Source organism: Phoenix dactylifera, chromosome 8, assembly GCF_009389715.1.
Source record: "Phoenix dactylifera cultivar Barhee BC4 chromosome 8, palm_55x_up_171113_PBpolish2nd_filt_p, whole genome shotgun sequence".
Taxonomy (NCBI): domain Eukaryota; kingdom Viridiplantae; phylum Streptophyta; class Magnoliopsida; order Arecales; family Arecaceae; genus Phoenix; species Phoenix dactylifera.
The window spans coordinates 23231357-23254160 of NC_052399.1; the positions used below are offsets into that span (position 1 = coordinate 23231357).

Below are 22804 nucleotides of genomic sequence, written 5' to 3' on the forward strand. Positions count from 1 at the left end.
TTTGTATCCGGGCCACTTTAAACTGGCCACCATCTGTGAATAAGACATCACTAAGAAATCAAAAAACGAAGGCAGGGTAGATATTCCCAAGAGGCCAACATACCAGCCTTCGTGGCGGATTCGGATTCGGATGGGGATGCTGCTTCTCGAGTTGAAGCTGCTAATGCCCTATCTTTCTTTTCTACTGCCCTTAGCTATCGCTTTTCAGCTGAATAATTTGAAGATCTGGCATTCTCCACCGACCTCTGTGGGACATTTACGGGGATCAAAGAAAGTACTATTGACTTCATCCATCGGTGGAGGAATCTTGCATCAAGAGCTGGGCAATTGGCAGCTAAGATCAAAATCCATGGTTTCGCCTACCAGTGAGTAAAGAATCCGGGGTGGTAAAGTTGGGTCTCAATAAAGGCAGTCCGACAAGTACGTTGTCCATTGCTTCAAGGAGTGTAGGAATGGCTTTGTGTCATAATGACCACACCCCAACTGGCCCTGGACCAAATTTGGCGCAATAGCCCTATGTTGTTAGATCATGGTCCGAACTCAAGAACCTGACGCAGTTGGGCTAGGTTCATATTGATTTTTTTGGCACGAGTCCAAACAACCATACTATTTTACTGGGTTTTGCCGGTGCCTGGGAATCGGTAGAATAAAACTCGCGCGTGCAACTACCACCGAGGGGCTTTTCCGAACGGTTGCAGTTCCGTGTAATTGATTGCTTCCACCGCGTCGAGTCGTCCGATTCTTTCCATCATCCTATGCGGTCACGACGCAAAAAGAGCAGTGCAATCTATCCTACTCCCGACTCCAGCGCGATCAACGTGGGACCTAAAGATTCGTGTGATCGTTATGATGCGTGCAGTGTAGGCCGCGAGAATATTAATGTTCACGCGTCATCTCGGTATTCGAAGCGTATAAAAACCTTGCACTATAGGAAGCACCTAAATCGTACTCTGTCGCCTCCGCGCTCTCGTCCGATTTGGGCGCCCCTGTTCTTGTCCGCCTCCCTCGCAAAATTCCAATGATACCCCTGCGTCGGCTATTTTTCTTGGGCTCCCCCATCCGACTCCCTGCTCGAACCGGCGACTCCTCTTTTCTTGTTTCCCACCTTCCCCCTCTTCTTCCTCCTCTTGTATGACTCCGTTCGCGGTCCTCCGAGCTCGCTAGCGATGACGGAGGAGGAGAGGGGAAGAGAAGAGGGGAATGGAGGGGCTCTCCAAGACCTCATCGAGGGATCGATGCCCCTTGTCGTCAAGGAGCTCGTCGCCGGTGGAGTTGCCGGAGGGATCGCCAAGACCGCCGTTGCCCCGCTCGAACGCGTCAAGATCTTGTTCCAGGTACTTCAAAAAAAACGTATGTGCCGCTCGATTGCTTTTCATCCTGTCTTCTTGGAAGTTGCAACCGAAGCGTTCTTTTGAATTTTTCATCTGGGTTAAGATTTTTCCTACTCTCATCAATTTTATTGATTCTGTTTTCTTGAAAGCAAGTTATCTCCTTTCTTTCTCTTCTCCTTCTATGTTGGGTAATTTCGAGGTGGAATAGTTTTCATAGTTGGAAATGGTGCGGAAGTTGGATGCTCCTTCTGAAGGGGGGCAATGAGAATTGTATTGGTTTTCACAAGGGTTTCGGGTTTAAATGGTTCTGTTTGAGTTTTTGCTGATTTGTCTTGGAAACGATTAATATCACATAAATACACGATCTTTTTGACTGTAGAGATGGATTCGTCTATCCCGAACAGTTTCTCGATTGAATCTGGTGGGATGGGGAATGAGAGGTGAGCTTGTAATGGGGTATTTTGAAAGAAAGAGGTTGTCGATTGGGATAATTGCTGGGGAAGGAGATAATTTTAGATAACAAATAAATGAAACCATTGTGGTGATACTTTCTGTTCTTGGTAAATTATTTTACTTCTGGGTTTAGGGATTTGATCCCTCTGAATTATGATGCGATGGTCTAACTTGAATTACTGCTGTCTTTATTTTTTTCCAGACCATGTGGTCGGTCTTTTGATTGGCTGGAAATTGATGATATCTTGAATTTTCTGTGCTTAAGGTTATCTGCAATAATATGCCTATATAAGACAAGAAATGCACCCTTCTTATCCAAAAAAAGGAAGGAAGAAATACATCCCCGACAACTCATGTGCGCTAGGTAGTATAGTCAATGCTCGTCGACTGAAATTTTCTGTTATGGCTGTACATCTAGGGTAAAACTTGAAGGGTTCATGCAAGAAAGAGAACTGTGGATATTAGGGTTCTAAACATCAAGTCCGAAAGTTGCCACGGTTAAGTTACCAAGCTGGAAAATGGACTAGGAAGAGTTTTTGCATCACAGATAATGTGAGAGCTATCAGTCAAGTTGAACGAATCGCCTTCAAGCATGTTGTCAGTACCATGAAAGACTAAAAATCTTACAATATCTTCAACAATCTGCATTATTTAAACTAATGATGTAATTTTGTCGATCCATTAAATACGTGCCTGACAACATTGAAACCATGTTCTAAGAATGCTAGTTTGGACTGAAGTCAAACAACGAGCCTAGACTCTAACTAGAGGCCTCTTCCTTGTATGGTTTTACATAAACACTGTGTTTTTTTTTATATCCAACAAAAAATTAGGTAACATCACATGGCTCAAAACTGAAATGGCCGCCTGAAAAATTACATTACTAACACATCAAAAAATATTGAAACTAAATGTAACAAAAATAAGAAAAAGAAAAGAAGTAGATATTCTATACTTATACTCTCTATTCCTCCCTCAATCAATCGATTATGTCTGATCCTTGGTAGTGGGCTCGCATCCAATCTCTTATTCAATTTTTCACTCTTGATGTGCATATGCTTATGGTTAGCGTCACAAATCTTGATTATTGTAGAAGGCTTTTATTTAAACATCTGAAAAATTAATATATATTGGAATATAACTGTTGCTTACATGGGCTTGTCGGTCTCGTTGCCTTGATGTTAGTCAAGTAATGGGATTAGGTTTGACTGCTAGCCAAAGAAAAGAAGCTGCGTAGGTTGTTTTGTTTTTGATTGATATTATATTATTTTATGCGATTGATATACACCAACTGAACATGGTGTTGGTGAGAAGTTTTATATGTAGGAAAAGAATATGATATATAGTTTGTTTGTTATGTCCAGATCTGTTTTAATACTTCAATATGAATCATCACTTCCATTTTTTGTCTCGGTTCATTCAGTTTATATATTAATGAAGAACTGTATGTTTATTCTGAACTGCCAGACCAAAAGACCAGATTTTCAGAATGTAGGATTGTTGGGATCTTTTCGGAGGATTGTACAGACAGAAGGTTTATTAGGATTCTACAGGTCCGTTTTAATTTCCAAGTTCAGCTACCTTTTAGCAATCTGGTGTTTCCTACTTTTTGTCAGAGTGATCTGGCTATTATCTGATGTTTATCATTTTATTCCCCAGAGGAAATGGTGCCAGTGTTGCTCGGATTGTGCCTTATGCAGCTTTGCATTATATGGCTTATGAGCAATATCGTCGATGGATTATACTTGGTTATCCTGATATTGGAAGAGGGCCTGTTCTTGATCTTGTATCAGGGTCACTTGCTGGAGGAACTGCAGTTGTTTGCACTTATCCTCTCGATTTGGTTCGTACCAAATTGGCTTATCAGGTGAACATCATTAGACTCCTACATCATTCCATTTTTGTGATTTAGCTTTTCTCTTTCTGCCTCTTTTTCCATCTGTGGGTTTTGGATCTCCTCAGATATGGAAAGTTTCGCCTTGGTTCTTCTTACCAATACAAAATAATCTACCATCTCTTGGAAGTAATTTTAGATCCCTGGATCTTGTACTGATAAATAATAACCACCTCACATACTTCTGTCTGATTTTCAATGTTGTGCTGTGGATATGTTCTCATCTGGAATTAGTTTATTTGGAACTTGATTTGCAGGTTGTTGGACCATCAAGGGGCAAGTTCAGAGGACTATCTCAGTCCGAACAGGTTTATGGAGGAATTCTTGATTGCATTTTCAAGACCTACAGACAAAATGGATTGAGAGGCCTTTATCGGGGTGTAGGTATGTATTGATTTTTTTTCTTCTCCTTTTTCATTTTAAATTCATTTTAGTTTTCTTACACATCAATCACTATACTGGCAGCAAACTATTGTAAAATTCATCTCTCAAGTACCAACACTGGTGAGAATAGACTATCAACAGTGCACACTCGAGCTGTTGCATTTTGAAAAAGTTTTTTTAGTATATGAGGATTTGATCAAAGTCAGTTAAAACCAAGACTTGCTTTTTTCTTTAATCTGTTTGAGAAAAAAATTCAAAATTTATCATTGGAAATCTAGTGTTGAATCATTTGGTTGTAAAAGTAAACCATTTTAATCTGTAGAGCAGGTTACTTATGCGGGTGGCATCCTCACTAATATTTGTGTGCATCACATAAATATTAGTTTGGTTTTTGACTGTTCTATGAAGGATTCAGAATAATTTTTTTATTCTTTTCATTGGGAGGGATTAGAGGTCTAGGGGTGGGAGGGAGATTTCATTTGTAAACTGGGGCAGAGAAAAAAGAAGGATGATATGGGCATTGTGGAGCTGAATGAAATGAATTGTGCTTAGCCAACCCCAACTTGTTTGGGATTAAGGCTTAGTTGAGTTTGAGTTGAGGAAATAAATTGTGCTTTTCTTTGAAGCCACTATGATGTTGCGCGGTGTGGTGCGGTTGAGTTAACGTGCATACTCTTTGAAGGGATTTGGAAGGGAGTCAAGCTTTGAGATTGGGATCTGGGTGGGGTGAGAAGATGAGGAATTAAATCTAAAGATTGTAAAGCAATATGAACTGGGGAGAGGAGTTAGGCCCTTATTTCCTTAAGCTATTTGGCATGTTTTGTAATCCAAGTGCGCAGGTCCGAGATTTGATGGATGAAGCATTGGAGGGAACTTGGGCTGCTGTAATTCACAATTTGATGGATGAGAAATTGGAGGTGGATCTTTTTTTCCCATTCAGAAGGAGGATTTTAAATGAAATAAGGATATAGAATATAAAGGGGTCCTGGTGAGTTAGAACTTATATGGTCTGACTGTGCAAGGAACTATTCTTGCTCTATGTTTTTGAGTGTTCTTTTGTGTCTATATTATCTCTATTTATTTGTTACAAAATGAAATTTAAAAACTCTTATTTGAGAACTGTCTCTAGTGAATAAAATCTTCTAGAGATTAAACAAACTATACATATACATAATATCACGTGTTTAAATGTATCTATCTGTAGAATTGAGCTACAAATCTTTTTGATAGGATTTGAGCCAAAATCCTTGTCGTCTGAACTACATGATGGGCGATCAAAATTGAGAGTCCAAATTGTTTACCAATATGATGGTTGTTTACAGACGTAGAGTTTCATGGTGTGAACTTTTATATAATCCAGCACCTTTCCATCTCTTGCCAATTTATCTGTTGACTTTTATCGAACAGAACGTCAAAAATCTATGCATGGAAGAAGTGGTTTATTATTCATGCACACTAAGTGAAGATAATTTACCTATTGAGCACGTGATATTTTTAGGGGAATTGAGACTAAATTGTTTACACCTTTCTTTTGGGCAACTTGTTGCTTGGTACACTAACAGATAAACTCCTTGATCAGGTCCAACATTATATGGAATCTTCCCTTATTCTGGTCTTAAGTTCTACTTCTACGAGGAGATGAAGAACCATGTACCTGAGGAGCACAAGAAGGATATCACTGTGAAGCTTGCATGTGGATCTGTTGCTGGTTTATTGGGCCAGACAATAACCTATCCTCTTGATGTTGTTAGGCGGCAAATGCAGGTATCTTGCCCTTGCTATATTGATTGCTAATTGCGGAAATAAAAAAAAGAACAGGAAGGGTATAAAGAGAAGCACTTTCTCTAGGTACAAGCACTCTCAACATCTAACCATGGAATGGATAAGGGAACACTTGAAAGCCTTGTTATAATCAATCGAAATCACGGGTGGAGGCAACTCTTTTCGGGACTGAGTATCAATTATTTGAAGGTGAGTCCTTCCTAACTATTTCACTTTAATAAGGTATACATTCTCTGTGACTGTCAGGTTTTTCAGATCCCACACTTCATTGTTAGTTTAAAACTCTCCCGCTCTTAAACTGATGAAGTTTTTGACTCCATCATGGTCAGCACAAATAATACAACATTTAGACCATCCGTATTGCCCCCTCGTGGTGCTCTTACTGTTAGATACCTCTTGGATGGGCAGAAGATTGACTACCCTGTCAATTTATTTTTGGTTACACATTACCCTGTCTATTTTAGTTATCCCAGTTATCTAAGTTTTCGGCCCCTCATCAATAAAATAAATTTGCCTTCACATAACTGTAATCCTAGTGGCATACGGATAGATAGAAAGTAGGAGTGTCCATGGGCTCGGTCGGTTGGGCCAAGGCTTGAAACCATCTTCTGGTTTTTTTTGGGTTCGATAGAGCCATCTTGTGCTTTAAACCTTAGGCCTGAACCACCTGGCCTTGTATGCAATGGGCCCGGGGCTACCACAACCAGATCCAAGCCAACTCAGTGTTTTTTTTAATAGCTCGAGACTGAGCTGGGCTCAAACTGGACCAGCATTCATTTTCTCAGTTGTCTCATGATTGATCATAAAACTCGGGCTGCGAGCTGTACTTTTGGGCTAAAAAGATGCAGCCCATCACATTTGTCCAGTTGGGTTTTCGGGCCCCTTGGGTCAGCCCATCCCATTAACTTCCCAATGGAAAGAAAAATGACTCAGACTTCCGTAATAGAAAGTCACTAGGTACTTTCTTCTGCTATTTATCCTCAAGTGCTACCATATTCCTTGTAGGATAATCTAAACATTTCAGTATTTGTTTGGATATGCCTACAGGATTGGGCTGAAAATCCCGTAGGATGTGTGGATTGGGCCGTTCATATAAGCATCGTCCTGTATCAACCAAACATCACCCAGCCTAAATCATGTAGGAAGAAAAAAGATTTTCATAGGTCCTTTTTTTTTTCTTCCTCCAACCTAAGGTTAGGATGTGGGCTAGCTTTGAACAAGCTCTTGGAGCATGCAAGCTAGATGGGATAATAGGTCTGATTCCTACAGAATTTTCAACCCAATATTGTAGGAATATCAAAACAAACCCTTTAGAAAGTTCAATAGGAATATCCAAACAAGCCCTTTAGAAAGTTCAATAGGATTGGGCTGGTTTTTTTATTGGATTATAGAGTGGGCAATCTATTTGAGTAGGCCCATGTCAATCCCATAACCTTTAGCCCAAATTCTGTGGGAGGAAAAGGAGGCCTAAGGAGGTCGTTTTTTTTCCCTTCCTGCAAGCCAAAAGCCCACAGATAGGATTTAGGCTAAGATTCAGAAGAATATGGGATGGGCATGCCGACACGTCTAAGTCCTGTAGGAAATCCAGCTCAATCCTGCTGGATTTTTCAAACAGGCTCTTTGGGCATGCTTCAATAATTGTGTGCAATCCAACAAGAGTCACAAGAGCACAGGTTGGGCAAGACCTATTTCACAGTATTCATAACAAATTTTTCAGAGTGGAACAGAACAAATCCCATAGAGTTTTTTTTTTCTTTCCATCGTACGGGAATGGATCGAAACATGTCCAGTTGATACGGGCTGGGGCAGGTCTCATATTCTATAATATTAGATATAATCTTTGTGCATAACTTAGAAGATATGTGGTAGACGGGCTAAGCCCAATTCTTGCAGGATTTTTTGTTGTTTGGATAATCTTGTAGGATTGGGCTAACTTTTTTGCTGGATTTGTAGATTGGGTATCCATTTAAATGTGGCTTATGTCAACCTAACCCTTCTCAAATCCCAACTTGGATCCAGTAGGAAGATAAAAAGGACCTTCATGAAACCTTTTTTTTGCTTCGTGCAAACCAATAATCCCTCATGCTGGAATGTAGGCCAGGACTTGGATGGGCTCTTAGAAAATGCCGATTGCACGGACTGGCAGATGTAATTCGTGCAGAGATATCCAAACATGCCCTTATATGAACAATAGGATTTCTTATGATTATATATATAGAATCCATTATATGTCATACCTGTTCTTCTAATCCAATCTTTACGTTAGTTTTTCTAGCATCATAAGGATATAATTTTTTTATCCAGGTCGTCCCATCTGTGGCAATAGGGTTTACAGTTTATGATGTGATGAAGTCCTTTCTTAAAGTTCCATCTCGAGATGAAGTAGCCATTCCGGTGGGGACAGATGAAAGAAACAGCCATCCAGCGTCCCTTCGCTCCGGATAACCATTTTTTTTTTTTTTTTGACACATTTGTCATCGCGGCTCGTATCCAACTTCTGCTTTTAGGGCACCTTACCATTCATTCTATATGTACAGATTGTTTTCATATTTTGTTGGGTGCTCTTTTTCAACCAGAGCATGCATCCTGTTATAATAGTTCATTTATAAGCTCAACCAGCTGAAGTGGCGGACAGCAACAGTTCTCAGATGTTACTGGAAGTGTAACAGTTAGTGCATTAGGGCTCCTGCTTCAAATTACTGGCTAGTATAAGCAAATATATCATCATTAAAAATTTAATTATACTGAATCGCATTCATATATGTGTGTATATATGTGTGTGTGTGTGTGTGTGTGTCTATATGTATATATGTATGTATGTATGTATGTATGTATGTATGTATGTATCTAGATCTATCTATGTATGTATGTATCTAGGTATGTGTATGTATGTATGTATGTATGTAAATGCATATTCTTATCTATTTTCTTTTTTGTTTTTTCCAGTAGTTGATGGATGTACAGCAAATAGGTAAATATGCGGGTAAAAAAAAAAACTAAAGTGAAAAAAAGAACAGGAAAGGTAGTAGGAAAGAAAAGACACAGAGATATGAGGGATTAGTCCTTTTAGGGTGTGTATCGTTGCCGTATGGTTGCTGCGGCTGGTTAAGTATTGGTTATCAGTTTAACCAATACTTAACCAAATGCATGTTAAAAGGGTGGATAAGTTTATTTACTCAGTGCCCCCTAAAGTAACTTAACCTGATTAATTTTCTTTCATAGGGAGGATAAAGTAAAATTATCCATAGGAATTCTCTTTACTTTCTCTTTTTTCTTTTTTTAATTTTTCAAATCTTATCCCATTAATCTTGGGAATGTTAGCCAAACATTGACTAGCTTTAACTGATGATTAGATGATTTGGTTGTGACTATCAATATATAAATTAGCTATTCGCATCCCAATGTGGTCTTAGATTACTGATGCGACAGGAAGATTTCCCTAGATCAGTCTTGGGCATGGGAGGAAACCCAAGTCTTAAGACTCGGTGTCACAGACCCTACCAAAAAACACTAATGGTCTAGAATGGGATATAACAATCAAATATGAAGAACTTAAACCGCAAGAAATCATTACTACGAATATTATTTCGACATTTTATTTAATATCAAACCATCAAAATTTTTAATATCAGTCAAAAGAAGAAAAAAAGTATTCAGAGCTACTAATTCCTTCATTATATCCAACCGCCGAAACCATTGTCCCTATAAAATATCTCAATCCAAAACAATAAGAAGAATTCAAATCAAACAATCTCGAGAAAAATAGCTTGCCTCTCCAAAATATAAAGAGCAACATCATGGAGAAATAATCTTGTCTACAATAGTTTGACAAAACTAAAAATTAAGAGCTAATCACACTATCCATCTTAACAGCTGGTATGAGTCTTATCTCTGATATCAATCTAGTAAGGGATGGATGAGCTTAATAGTACAATAAGTAAACATTTATCACACAGTAAATAGAATCAAGCTATAAGACAGAAATTTGATACTACAGTATTTTTAGTTCTTCAAAGTTCACCCGAACCAATTAACAATCAAGTGAGGGAGTTTGCTTCAATCATTTGAAAAGAAAGCTCGATGTTAAAGACTTCTTTTGTAAAATTTATAAATTAAACATATTCATGAATATAGAATTAGGTTATGGAGATCAACTAAACGTGTTCTTTTGCCAATCAGACCATCCTGTACTGCAGACATGCCGGTTTGGAAGCTTGCTCATAATGGTTTGTTCACCATGGACTCTTATTATAATGTCCTTAATTTTGGTAGTCTAAGATGTGCCCACTCCAAAATCATTAAGAAGGCATCAACTCCGAAAAGGTTGAAAGTTTTCTTACAGTTAGCCATGAGGAACAAACTACACACAAAGGGTTGGAATGTGAGCTCAGGCTCTTATTATAATTTCCTTAACTTTGGTGGTCTAAGATGTCCCAGCTCCCAAATCATTCCGAAGGCAGCAACTCTGAAAAAGGTGAAAGTTTTCTTATAGTTAGCCATGAGGAACAAACTACACACAAAGAAGGGTTGGAATGTGAGCTCGGGCTCTTATTATAATTTCCTCAAACTTTGGTGGTCTAAGATGTCCCCAGTCCCAAATCATTAGGAAGGCAGCAACTCCAAAAAAGGTGAAAGTTTTCTTATAGTTAGCCATGAGGAACAAACTGCACACGAAGAAGGGTTGGAATGTGAGCTCAGACTGTGTGTTGTGCCATTCGAGAGTGGAATCCATCAACCACATATTTTTGAGACATCCCTTTGTCAAGAGCCTGTGGACCATACCAAGTCGCAACTACAACTAGGAGGGTGGCCATGGCATCATTCCATGACCTCCTCTGGAGCGAATGGAAAAGAAAGAACAATTTCAAGATGGATAAGAAAGCATGTGACAACAACAACAGCAAAAAGAAGGCTTTGTTTACTCTGCGCTCCAGAAAATATTGGTTTTTTTTCTGCAGCTGAGGCTGCCTTTGCTCCTCGAAAAACGAAGTTTCTCATCAGAGTAGACTTGAATAATCTTTGGTTTCATCCCAACAGCATTTTGAAGTGATTGGCCTCCACCACTGTATCTTGTTGTCTGCCTCTTCTTTTCCACTTGTAATTGTGGTTTCACATTCTGTACATAATTGTAACCTTCGCTGGTTCAATAAAGAGGAGGTGGCAGCCTGCTACCTCCTCTTTCCATCAGAAAAATAAATTAAACATGAAACAGAATCCTTATTGGTTGGGGAATATTAGACTCCCATGGACACATAATATCCCGTGAGCTAGAAAATAATTTAAACAATCTCCCTACCAAATGTGGCATACAAATTTCTCATAATAAGGGATGCAGTAGAGCTGGGGTATTGATGGTCAACAGCTCTATCCCTGTTGACACACATATTGTCATCCACTGAAACATGATATCTTTAAGTCATATAAGAGAGTTCCGAACTCTGATTATCAAAGCAAATTGAGCATTAAATTTGACCAATGAACAAGTCTCACAAACAAGATGCTTCAACCTACACTAGCTCTTAGCCAGAAGGTAGAAAGGTATAGTAGCAAAACTAAAGAGATGCGCAAAACTAAATAAATAAATCGACAATAAAATACTTTATGAATCCATAATTTTTCATATAAGAAACCTGATTTATTGATATAAATACATAGTATAAACTAGATATTATAACAAAATAAAGAATATTGAAAGAAAACAATATTCAATATTCTTCGATCCCTTATAAACTAGTCAGTAATAGCCTCCAAAAAGACTAACTAGCACTATCATTTGATAGCATAATCTGTTTACAGAGAAGCTCTCGCGACCACCACACCAACTACCGTCTCAATATATATAAAAATCACCAAAACTGGCTAGAAAAGTAGAGAAAAAGGCTAGAGTAGCAGCAAAAATATAAGAAACAAGCAAGAGAAAGCAGACTTTAGTCTAGAGAAATAGAGTGGATTTCCCCAAAAAAATGGTTGAGGGGCCAATAATCTCAGATGGAGATCTCCATCCCAGCGGTAGTTGTAATCTTTTAGCCTGAGCTCTTCACCTTCATCCTTTTGTGGGAGCAGAGACGAGAAAGAGCACTGCCACAGACGGCCTTGATTTTCTTCTTGGTGATCTTGGACACAAGCTTAACCTTCACAGCAGTGGGCAGCATCTCCCAGTCGAGCACCTTGAAGTGCTCAACTTAGTGTCGTCGATCATCGGGGTAGAGCTTATCACTTATGGTGGCGACGATGGTGGCTTCCTTGACATTGTCGGTGACCAGGAGTTGGCCTCCTTGGCATGGTGGCGGCGATCGAGGATTTGGGTGGTAGGATTAATTTGTTGTTTGAACTCTACCATGGAGTTGGACTAGACTTGTAGGAGACTCGCATCATAGTGACCTTGGCTTGGGATCTCGAGAGGGTGTCCCTTTATTGACATTATGTAAGTCACTACACTGGAGGAGCTCCAGGTCCTGGAGTCCTTTGATGGCGAGCTTTAGTTGTTTGAACTCTACCATGGAGTTGGACTAGACTTGTAGGAGACTCGCATCATAGTGACCTTGGCTTGGGATCTCGAGAGGGTGTCCCTTTATTGACATTATGTAAGTCACTACACTGGAGGAGCTCCAGGTCCTGGAGTCCTTTGATGGCGAGCTTTAGTTCGTTGTAGGAGACGAGATGGGGCCAACTTCCAACTCCCAGGGATCGGTCATGTCGGCTTTCTTGATCTCATAATAGCGATGAGCCGAACGACAATGGCGGTGTCAAAGACAACGATGATAAAGGCGATGTCCTTCTTTCTCATTGGATGAGAGAAGAGGATGAGGGGGCCAAACCAGGAGATGATTTGATTTGAGAATTTTAGAGATGTTAGAGATTTCATAGAGATTTTTTAGAGATTTTGGACAGTCATGTGATGGTCACGTTAGATTTTTATTGAAGCCTCCTGGTTGATGCCCAGTTTAATTACAGAGGTGGATGGATGGACCAGTTCAGGACAAAAAATTACATCGCATTGTGAATCAATAAGATATTGTGAATCACCAATTTCATATTCCTGTCCTACAAAATTCTCTATTTGTCTCATCAACTGTGTCATCTTTCCTGGCATCCATGTCAGCTGTGGTGCTCGAGAGCACTATTTGGATTTGTCCTTTAACTGTTGGAACTTGGCCTTGCGAGAATCTAACTAGTTATTGTCGCTAACAACAAATGGAGGTTTTCGTTTTTTTCTTCTTCTTTTTTCCTCCATTAATTTGCAGGTATCGGAATAGCTCTCTTCACTTATTCCTTTTGCTCTTATGCTTGATGACATGCTTTGTTCCAATGTCGAACGTTACGCTGCTGCATCGGAAAAAGAAAAAGATTTTATGCTCGAAACAAAAAAAAAAAGCAAATAATCTCGATAACCATAAAGGCATACAAAAGATGAACTTGCATTGCATTTGTGAATCAATAAGATATTGAATATTGAGTCAACTCAGAAAGTGTTCACCTTTTTAGGGTGTTTGAGCATATGCAAGCCAATAGTCATTTAGGCTGTATTTTTATGTTTCGTCCAACATTTGATCATCTTTGATTTTTATGTTAATTTGCTGGTTTCTTTCATTTGCTTGCGTCTGTCCCATGTTTCACCTTTTTTATTTCTTCTTTTTTCCAAGGAAAAACAAAGTCTGTATAATATGTACATTTCAACATTACGCCTACTATTTCATTAAATATCCGTGAGAAAATTCATTGTTATAAGCGTTATTTGATCCTCATAGTTTGAGACAACCCAACCATTGATCATAGAATGTGTTGATATTTTTCATATTTTAAAATTTTCTCAAGATTTGCTTAAGCCAAAGAAAAAAAACCTATTATTTCCATAGCAGCATTACCCTCTCTCTCTCTCTCTCTCTCTCTCTCTCTCTCTGTGTGTGTCTGTCGCAAATCCGATTGAACCCAAACTCTGTGCATGCGAGCTGGATGTCATTTTACTCGCAATTTTCCAAGGCATATATGGTTTCTACTTCAACACCCACCGCTTCTAAAAGTTCATGATCTTCTTAACAATTCCATTAGGTAGCAGGGTGGCAGTTACTATATTGGGCATTGCCCAAATTTTTTTCTGAAAAAAAAAATATCAGGTGGGGTATATCACTTCATCCCTTGCAGCCTCACTTTTGGAAGGAAGCCTAGTCCAGGAGAGAAGTAACCTCCCTCTTGTGGAGGTGCAGTGCATGTGATACCATGCAGTTGAGCACAGACCTGAGCGCTCTCAGATGGTAACTCAGGAAGGCAGGCTGATCCTTTTCTTCCTTTTCCAAGAACTCTCCAGTTTTGGAGTCTTGCCTTCAATGCAGTATTCCCTACTTCCCTTTCCATTTGCATTTGTCAACTGTATTACAAGCTCTATGATGATGTGTTAGTGGCTAAAGCATAGGAGAGAGAGAGACTGTCTCATGGATACATTGGGAGCTCCTAGGATCAAAGAAAGAGTCAGAAGAGAGCTCCAGTTTGGCTGAACTCTCTAGTTCTGGAGCCCGAACACCATGCCTTTCTCATGGACCCAAAGTCATTGAAGTCGAGCAGTGGTGTCGGATGGCCTTATGCATGTAAATAAGCAACTCCTTGTCTCTGACCGACCCCATTAAATCTGCCAGAGATCTCCCCACTAGATTTTGCTGACATCATCTTGTCGTCGCTTTCTTTCCCAACATTGCATTCCTACTACTGTAGCCTGAAGAAAAAGGCTGGGTCTCTCTCTCTCTAGTAATTCTTTTCTTCTTTAAGGCAATGGGATAAGCTTAAAAGCAGGGTCCCCATTCTGTGAGGTGCAGCTGAGAACAGCTTGCCAGGAACAGGTGGCCTGCCTGTGCAGAGATTTCAGATATTTTTGTTGCTACTATCATTGCAGAGAGCAGCAGATGGAGATCGGGAAGGCAAATGAGATTAGGAGAGAGGGAGAGAGAGAGGAGGAAAGGGGGAAGATGGGCCCTCAAAAGCCTGCACAAAGGGGTGGTAAGGCTTCCTCCTCCCCCAGCTCTTTTGTCTTTTTACCCTCATGTGGCTCCCTTTCTCCCATCTCTTCCCTCTCCCCCCACCCCTTCCTTTCCTTTCACCTTCCTCAATTGCATGGCCTCGATTGATGCGCCTTGTACGCCCTCTTTTTTAAGGGTTTTTGGATCCATCCTCATTTTTTTTTTGGGGCGGGTACATTTGGATCCATCCCTTGAAATGCTGTGTTTTTCCCCTGTTCTCAGTTTCAAGCACTGTTTGACAAGTCGAAGATCCAAATCAGGAGTTGCCTGCAAGATTTCTATTTATTGGATCACTCGTATTCAAACAGTAAACGTTTCAATCAAAAGTGTAACGATTCAACTCGCTAACGTGGACGAGTTTTCGATTGGATCGCCGGAAAATCCAACTCAATCAAATTTTTTTTAAAATTATTCTTCGATTTATGTTACACGCATCTAAATTTATATAATTATTTATATTGATATTTACATTTAATAAGCATACATTAACATATATTTATTATTTACAGACACGCACACATTTATTATACGTATTCAGTATTTATTTATTACATATCTATAGATAATATTTTATATTTAGTTCACTTAGATATTATATTATATGTTATATTACTTATCTTGTATTAGCCCGTGGGTAAGCTCGGATCATGGGAAATCCGGCGACTTACAGCGTCTGGTTTCGAAAACAAAGCTTATTTTGGTTGGATTTTGTGGTTTGGAGTGGGAAAAAAGTGGAGAAAGCTCGTATAAATCCGGGCTCGGCATCTTCTGAGAATCCGCTTCCCGTGGTTCCTGTTACTACGGTAGAGGAATAGGAGGAAGAATGATTGCTATGGCGTCCAGCTTTGAATCCCATCCCTAGGGACAATTATGGGCAGACCGAGACCCCATGACTTCGTTGATGGGTTGTGAGTCCACTGCTTTGGCTTGCGGTTAAACGCATTATATAAATATATATATATATATATATAAATCTTTTTGGCTTGTTTTCTCAAGTGTTTGATCAGTAGAAGGGAGGGAAGAATCCATGGATATTTGGGTGCTTTTGCCCTTTGGGTTTGTACCGTGAAGGCAGATAACCCCACTTCTCCGATCGATCTGAGAGAATCCCACTCAGTTTAGCTGTAGCCTTTGGCATTATTCTCTTAGAACAGGGGAAGGGCATAATTCTGCTTTAGCTTTGGGGCCCATTCTTTTGGTTCTGGTGCTGGATTGAAAACCCAATTCTCTGATCACTCGCGAACAAACACTCACTTCTAGTGTAAGCTTTGAAAATGATGGATGCCTGGCAAACTCTGTAGCCTGTAGCCCCCCATTGTTTTCTTGCTTGCCCTTGGATGATGATAAATCCGTGTACCTTGTAAGGAAATGAAACGCTTTCCTTTTTTGGATATAGAAGAGGAGATCTCTCTTTGTAGTTTTGGAGAAGAAGGTGGGGAGTTGTCAGCCCTTCATTCTGATTCTGAGATCCATTGCTCTGGTTTTGGTTCAGGTTCTGGAGTGGAGGCCACATGCGGCCACCTGTTTGGCGCCTGATGGTTTCAGTTCCACGCGCGCTGCTGCTGCACTAGAGAGGTTGGTTTCTGATAAGCTCTGGCTGTCCGCTTGCAATTGCATTCTCTTCTCCCTTCTTGTAGCTTCTGTTAGTATTCTTTAGAATGGGTTGGAGTTTCTGAATTGCATGATGGTTGAAGCTTTTTTAACTCTAGTTTTTCATAGTTTCTACTGTAAATGAAGCATTTTAACTCCGGCGTCTGATAGTTTCTCCTGTAAATGAAGCTTTTCTTTCTTCTTCATTGTCACCTTCTTGACGTCTGTTATAAATTCAAGCCAACCAGCTCGAAACAAGCGATTCTCCCTTGCCCTTTCTCCTCCTTCACCCTCCTCGAAGTACATTTGGAGTTGAATGATATGGCTTTGCGATCGAATGCCAAGTACTGCCATTCTGGGAATATGGTCAGATTGGGGTGATTCCTTCCAACCCCTTTGATTTCAGCTTCGATACATAATTTGCTTATGGACATTGTGCATCTTCATTCTCATTTCTTGTTATCTCAAAAATGTGGATCTTAGTTTCTGAAACTGATCCAAAAGCCTCTTTGTTTTCCTTCTTATCCTGTCTCCCATGCATGGACAGTGGCTGCAAATTTGGTTGTATATATTTCATTGTGCTACCTCATGCAAATAACTTTGAGATTTAATTTGGACAAATATTTTGACATGACACTTTTACAGCAAGCTCGAACTGATTGACTATAGCTTCGATGCAGTTCAAAAGTTATGGATATGTTCTTCTGTTCTTTTTGTTTTCCTTCAATGTCACAATCTCCTCTGTTACTAAGGAAGATGGTATTTGTGTCATTGTGTCTGAGCTCGTATAAGGGAAGCTTATGACACTTACAGCATCGCTATCGATTTGGTGCTAACAAAATCATGCTGCAAATGACTTCTAGTGGATGCACGCAATGAGTCGCATGCCTTTCAACCCAGACTGCATGGTTGATATCCAGGATGTACACATTTGGGGAATGTATTTTGCAAGATAGTAGACCTTCGTCCTGATGTAATTTATGGGCTTTTATTCCTTGCTGAACCACGAGTCCCTGCATGAATGTGCAGGATTTGTGCGGTGATTTTTTATGTAAGTATAAGATTGGTAAAACACAATTGGTGAAGAATGATGTCTAAAGCTGACTCCAAGCGGTTGGTAGTAGGTTTGATGGCCTTTATGATATTATTTTTACCGGTTTCCCTCCATTTCTACTGACAGTTTCCTTTTTGGCCAATCAATCTAGGCTAATTTTCTTTTCCATGCATTTTCTCGTCTGATAATACAATGTGAGTCTTGTTTTGGTTTAATCAATTTTGATCTTGATCCTGCTGTGCATTCCAGCTTTTAGCATCCATATCAGCTCGAATATTATGACCTCAGCACTAAGGTTAACCTTAATTAACCTGCTTTACCCCTGTACATATGAAGTCAGCTTTATAGTCAAGGTAAGAACATCCTCTGCGAACTCTTTATCTGCAAAAAAGATGTTATGGAAGCCGTCACTTCTATTAGTTTCTGTGAGTTGACAACATCAATATACAGAGGAGGGAGTCTTACTACAGTAGCATTGTACTAAACCACATTTGGGAAGCGAATTTAGCAAATATTTTAACCATACAAAATAATATCCAAGGTTATCTCCATCTAGAGAATTACGTTTATTTTAATTTTGTTCTTGCTTTCATTAAATAAGTTTTTTCTAGCTAATTTTTCCTATTCTGGTATGTTTGTGTCCTGAAAATTTTTTTCATAATCGATTTTTTATTGATGATAACCCATATATTTATAATTCTTGTAATTCTATATCAGCTTATTTCTTCTTAGTTATTTTGATTTCTTCTTAGTTACTTTGACTTCCACTCATTGTTCTGAACAGCTTGACCTTTTGATATCTCAGGTATGTCTGCATGTTGATGGAATCTCAAAGGATAAGAATAAAAAGCTAGTCAGAATGTTCATATTGTTTGTAAATCCGTATAACCTTCTAGCGAACTCAACTATCTCCAAGTGCATTGAGGATGTGAATGGAGACTGTCCATGCATCACTCGACTTACTTGAATCATTTCTCATGGGAGAAGTTCATGACTCCTAACAGTCCTTATCTAAGAAGCAGCTGCCATATCATCTTTCTTTTATTTGAAGTCGAGTTCCTGTTTTGCTGCTTCTGGCTCTCTTTTTGGAAGACCGCAGGAAAGTAACCTTGCTCTGCTGCTAGTTTCCTTCAAACACATCTATAAATTTGGCAGTGATGTGACTAGGATACTAGTAGGAACTACTTAAAATGATCGATAAGTAATACTGCTAAAGTTGATTTGGATAGTGACAATGGACCAGTAAAACTGGTTGTTGCTCAATTAAATCTTCGGCAGAGATGAAGAGACGTTTGAACTGTCTTCCAGTAGTTTCATGACTCGCTTCAACATTTGACATCCTGCTATGATGGAGAATGATGTATTTAATGCCTCGCTGTCATTACCAAATCATAATGAAATGGCCATTGAATCAGGTTCCCTGCATATGCTTTCAGGTCTGCTCACGCAGTCAAGCTTACCAGGTCACAACAACCATAGACAAATAATGGCTGGTGATCCATTGCTTTCCACATTTCAAGAAGAAGCACTGAACAGTCTTTATGTAGCAAATCATGGTGATATGTTCGATGGCAATGTGTCATATTCTAGAAATATGCCTCACGTTGGAAGTACTTCATATGATGGTTCCGATGGAAATACCGACTTGAGGGAACATTTCATGGGAACTTCCTTATCTGCCACTTCACTTGCCAACCTTTTCTCTGCCACCACATGTTTACATGAAAATCTTATCGGTATTAATACTGTGCTGGCTTCTTCATTGCCACCTGAAGAGCCAAGAACTTCGATTTCCCGTGATAGCTGCAATACCATAAATTCATCAGTTACAACTTCAGTAAACTGTGGAATTGTGTCACAAGATGATGCAGGCCTTTCGACATGCAAAAAGGATGCTTGTCTTAATGGGCAATTTAATTGTTCATGGAACTATGATGAAGTTCTAGGTCATGAGGTGCCTTCAGGTAAAACATTTGCCTCAACTCATCCATCTTATCATGTATTAGGAAGCTTAGAGACTGGCTTGATTTTTGATAAGGCTACTTTGAAATTTTCCCCTCCATTCAATTACTGTATGCCAATTATGAGCATGCCTTATGCCCCAGACCAGTGCTCTGAAGCAAGCTGCTCTGGCATAACTCCAGTTACATCAAACAATAGTGGATACCCAGTTTCTACTGAATTGCCTGCCTGCTCTCATGCTTTCCAAAATTCTTCCCATGATGTTGGGTGGGAATTGGGAGTCAGGTCGGGGCAATCATTTCCTAACAATGAAAAGTTTTCTCTGTACAAAATTTCTTCTAGTCTAGTTCAGTTTCCTCATGTGTTATCAGGATCAAGATATCTCCATGTGGCCCAACAAATACTTGCCGAAGTTGTCGCCTATGCTGTTCCAGATTGGAATGAGATGAACAGCGACTCTCTTGCTGGGATTGAGGGTGAGGAGAAGATGCCTTTTTCTTCAGGGTGGTCTAATATACAAGATTTTGCAATATCAGGTTCTGATGAGTATCCACTTTCTTGTCGGGAAGCTTATATAAAGAAAACTGAGCTAATAACGATGCTTCAATTGGTACGTGGAACTTCTTAACCATGCTTTCCATGGTTATACACAATTTAGATGTATTGCTCAAGATTGTTCACTTTGCAATTTGTGCAAGTTTGTCGGCGACAACTAATATTTCTCAAGTGATAAAGTGCTTGAATTCTCAGTAGATTCCTGTTCCTATTTGTCGTGTCGTGCTGAATTTGTTATCGTGCTAGCTCTATATTGTAAAATGCTATCATTCTCTTTATTATGTGGGTGAAATTGTAGCATCCAAACCAATACTGATTCATGTCATAAAGTACATTTTGCTCTTTTTAAATCGAGTTTGGGGGTTTTAATTTTGTAAAAATAGCATATGTGTGATTTTTCACCAGCCAAAATCAGTGCTTGTTGTAGACTATCTGGCAAACTTTCAAATAAGAAAACCTTATAACCAGCTGATTATTCAAGGAGTTTACAACTCAATAGTTGCATGTGCTCTTCTGGTTGACATTTGCAGTTTTCATTTATGGTAATTTTATGACCGGTTGTTGTCTGATGTCAACCCTCTTAATCGATGCTGCATTTCCAGTTCGAAGGCATCTTCAGGCCACAGGGGAACCTGCCATGAAAACCGGAAACCAATCGGCGGGTAGAGAGGCCTATCTTCTTTTTGTTTTTTTGGTCATGCAGTTTAAGTTGATGCAATTAGGAGGAAGCCTTCATAGTTTTGTAGACCAGAAAAAAAGAGTATATGAGGTGTGGTTTTATACTGAGTAACTGCTTTCGTCTTTGGGTCATGAAAAGCCAAAGTAAAGCATAATCCTTGCTTTGTAACATTGCATGTGCAACTGAGAAATGAGAAGAAACTACGAAGAAACAATATGGTCATAAAACATTCATTTTCTAGATAGCACCGAAGCATTTTATTGTGTGCTTATTTCTCATTACTTCAACCTAGATATCTTATTAAAATTTTCTTTCCCTTAATTAATTTTTCATGGTCTGCATCTTGGATTATAGGTTGACCAAAGATATAACCAGTGCATGGACCAGATCCATGATGTCGTATCTGCATTCTGCAGTGCAACTGGGTCGGGCACTTCGCACATGCATGCATGGTTTGCTCTTCGTACAATTTCATCTCTTTATAAAAATTTGAGGAAGAGAATTACCGGTCAGCTTCTTTTGATTACCCAACAACCTGCCACCGAATGCATGAGGGAGAAGGAGAAAAGCTTTGAATCTTCATTAATCCAGAAACAATGGGCATTGCAGCAACTTCGGAGGAGAGATCAGCATTCTTGGAGACCTCAAAGGGGCTTGCCTGAAAAATCTGTCTCAGTTCTACGGGCATGGATGTTCCAGAACTTTCTGCACCCGTGAGTTGCATGCCGCTTGGTAGTCTAGAACAAAAGGCTTTTCATGACAAAACACAATCTGGTTGATTTCTGAAACTCTTTTTATAACGATTTCAGGTACCCAAAAGACAATGAGAAGCATTTGCTCGCGATCAAAAGTGGTTTGACAAGGAGCCAGGTACTCGAAATCTTTGTTCATATTATCATCTTTTAGGTCGATCATCTTGTTCCTGTACTTGCATGCAAACTGGATGATGCGATTTCATTTATAGCAACTCTGATGGGCGATCCAGCAGTGCTGGGTGGATAAGAATGCAACCATCAATCTCCATTTACTGATTACGTTATTCCATTTCACGATACCAGGTATCCAATTGGTTTATAAATGCACGAGTTCGTCTATGGAAACCGATGATAGAGGAAATGCACTCCGAGCTTTCTAAGAAGAGCCAGACTGATGGATCAGGTGGTGAAAGCAGAAGCCATGGAAACATTGGCAGTCAAAGGTTTCAAACGACTTGAGGCGCCTACATCTTGTCTTCATTTAGTAGCAGTGCACTAATGAGGCCGATGTTCCATGGCTACTCATCTGATCTCAAATTTTAAGCATATCACTAATTTACCTCTATTTTTTGTTTCACTAGAACAATGCAATCACTTGAGATTGGTTTCTGCATTATGATCCTTAAACTTAGGTAATTTGGTTGACCATCTGCATTTGATCATGAAACGGTTCATGGCAATTGGGCCTTGGTGCAACCTGAATGTCAGCATAGGCATGCAACTTTAATTTGAAAAATCCCACAAGAAATTGAGGTTTTGGTGATCAACATGTTCCCCATGCGATGCAATGTGCATTGTTTTCTCATGAACCTTTGAAACGGGTTCATTCGGCCGTGCATACACAAGCTTTGGACCTTTGGGTTGGGGTCCAAGTTGGCCTTTAACTTGGGGGTTAGACTGCCTTTCCATCATATGGTAGTCTAATGTGAGAGCTTCCATTTTGGAAAGGATGCTTGAAGGTCGCTGAGATGGTCTCTTGTTGTGACCAAATCTGTGAACAGGATAAGCATTTTCTTTCAGCCTCTCGTTTCCACTCTCACCTGTTAAATAAAACCATGCGTTATTTCGAGGAAGCCTTGTCGATTTTTTTGCCCTTTTGCAGGATATACAGGAGTTCAAAAATACATCATGCATATAAAGGAAATACTTCAGCTAATTGCTTGGCCAACATGGAGAGATCTCAGCGGCGCCATGTAGATTGGTTCTCTTCTTTTCCTACTGATGTACTGCTATTGATATATAGCGACCATATGCGTGTGACGTATAACCATTTTCCATTAAAAAAAGAAACTTAGGAACATTCAAATATTTCCTCTATTGTATAAGATCGGAGTGTAATGTTCTTTCGGGTCCGCTT

At 39.6% G+C, this 22804-nt stretch overlaps 1 protein-coding gene across 4 annotated transcripts; it reads left to right on the plus strand.

Moving 5' to 3' along the window:
* The first annotated feature begins 1057 nt into the window (after positions 1-1057).
* LOC103722813 (mitochondrial carrier protein CoAc2) lies at positions 1058-22210 on the plus strand. 4 transcript variants are annotated; one of them, XM_026799853.2, is made up of 8 exons: positions 1058-1334; positions 3252-3337; positions 3444-3651; positions 3936-4062; positions 5642-5826; positions 5911-6033; positions 16345-16427; positions 18302-18732. In XM_026799853.2, the coding sequence occupies exons 1-8, from the start codon at positions 1167-1169 to the stop codon at positions 18348-18350; spliced, it is 1029 nt and encodes a 342-aa protein (XP_026655654.1). In that variant the 5' UTR covers positions 1058-1166; the 3' UTR covers positions 18351-18732. The 4 variants fall into 4 exon arrangements, with proteins under 4 accessions (XP_026655654.1, XP_008811727.1, XP_038985229.1 ...); XM_008813505.3 differs by lacking the exons at positions 16345-16427; positions 18302-18732 and adding an exon at positions 8149-8586 and having other exon boundaries at positions 1059-1334; XM_039129301.1 differs by lacking the exons at positions 16345-16427; positions 18302-18732 and adding an exon at positions 8149-8586 and having other exon boundaries at positions 1063-1350.
* The last annotated feature ends 594 nt before the right edge of the window (positions 22211-22804 follow it).

Excerpts from the sequence above, each read along its gene's own strand:
- LOC103722813 (XM_026799852.2), top strand. The coding sequence starts at position 18,842 with ATGATGGAGAATGATGTATTTAATGCCTCGCTGTCATTACCAAATCAT. Across the intron at positions 20,069-21,046 it reads TAATAACGATGCTTCAATTG|GTTGACCAAAGATATAACCA; the intron begins GTACGTGGAACT and ends CTTGGATTATAG. Across the intron at positions 21,563-21,750 it reads GTGGTTTGACAAGGAGCCAG|GTATCCAATTGGTTTATAAA; the intron begins GTACTCGAAATC and ends TCACGATACCAG.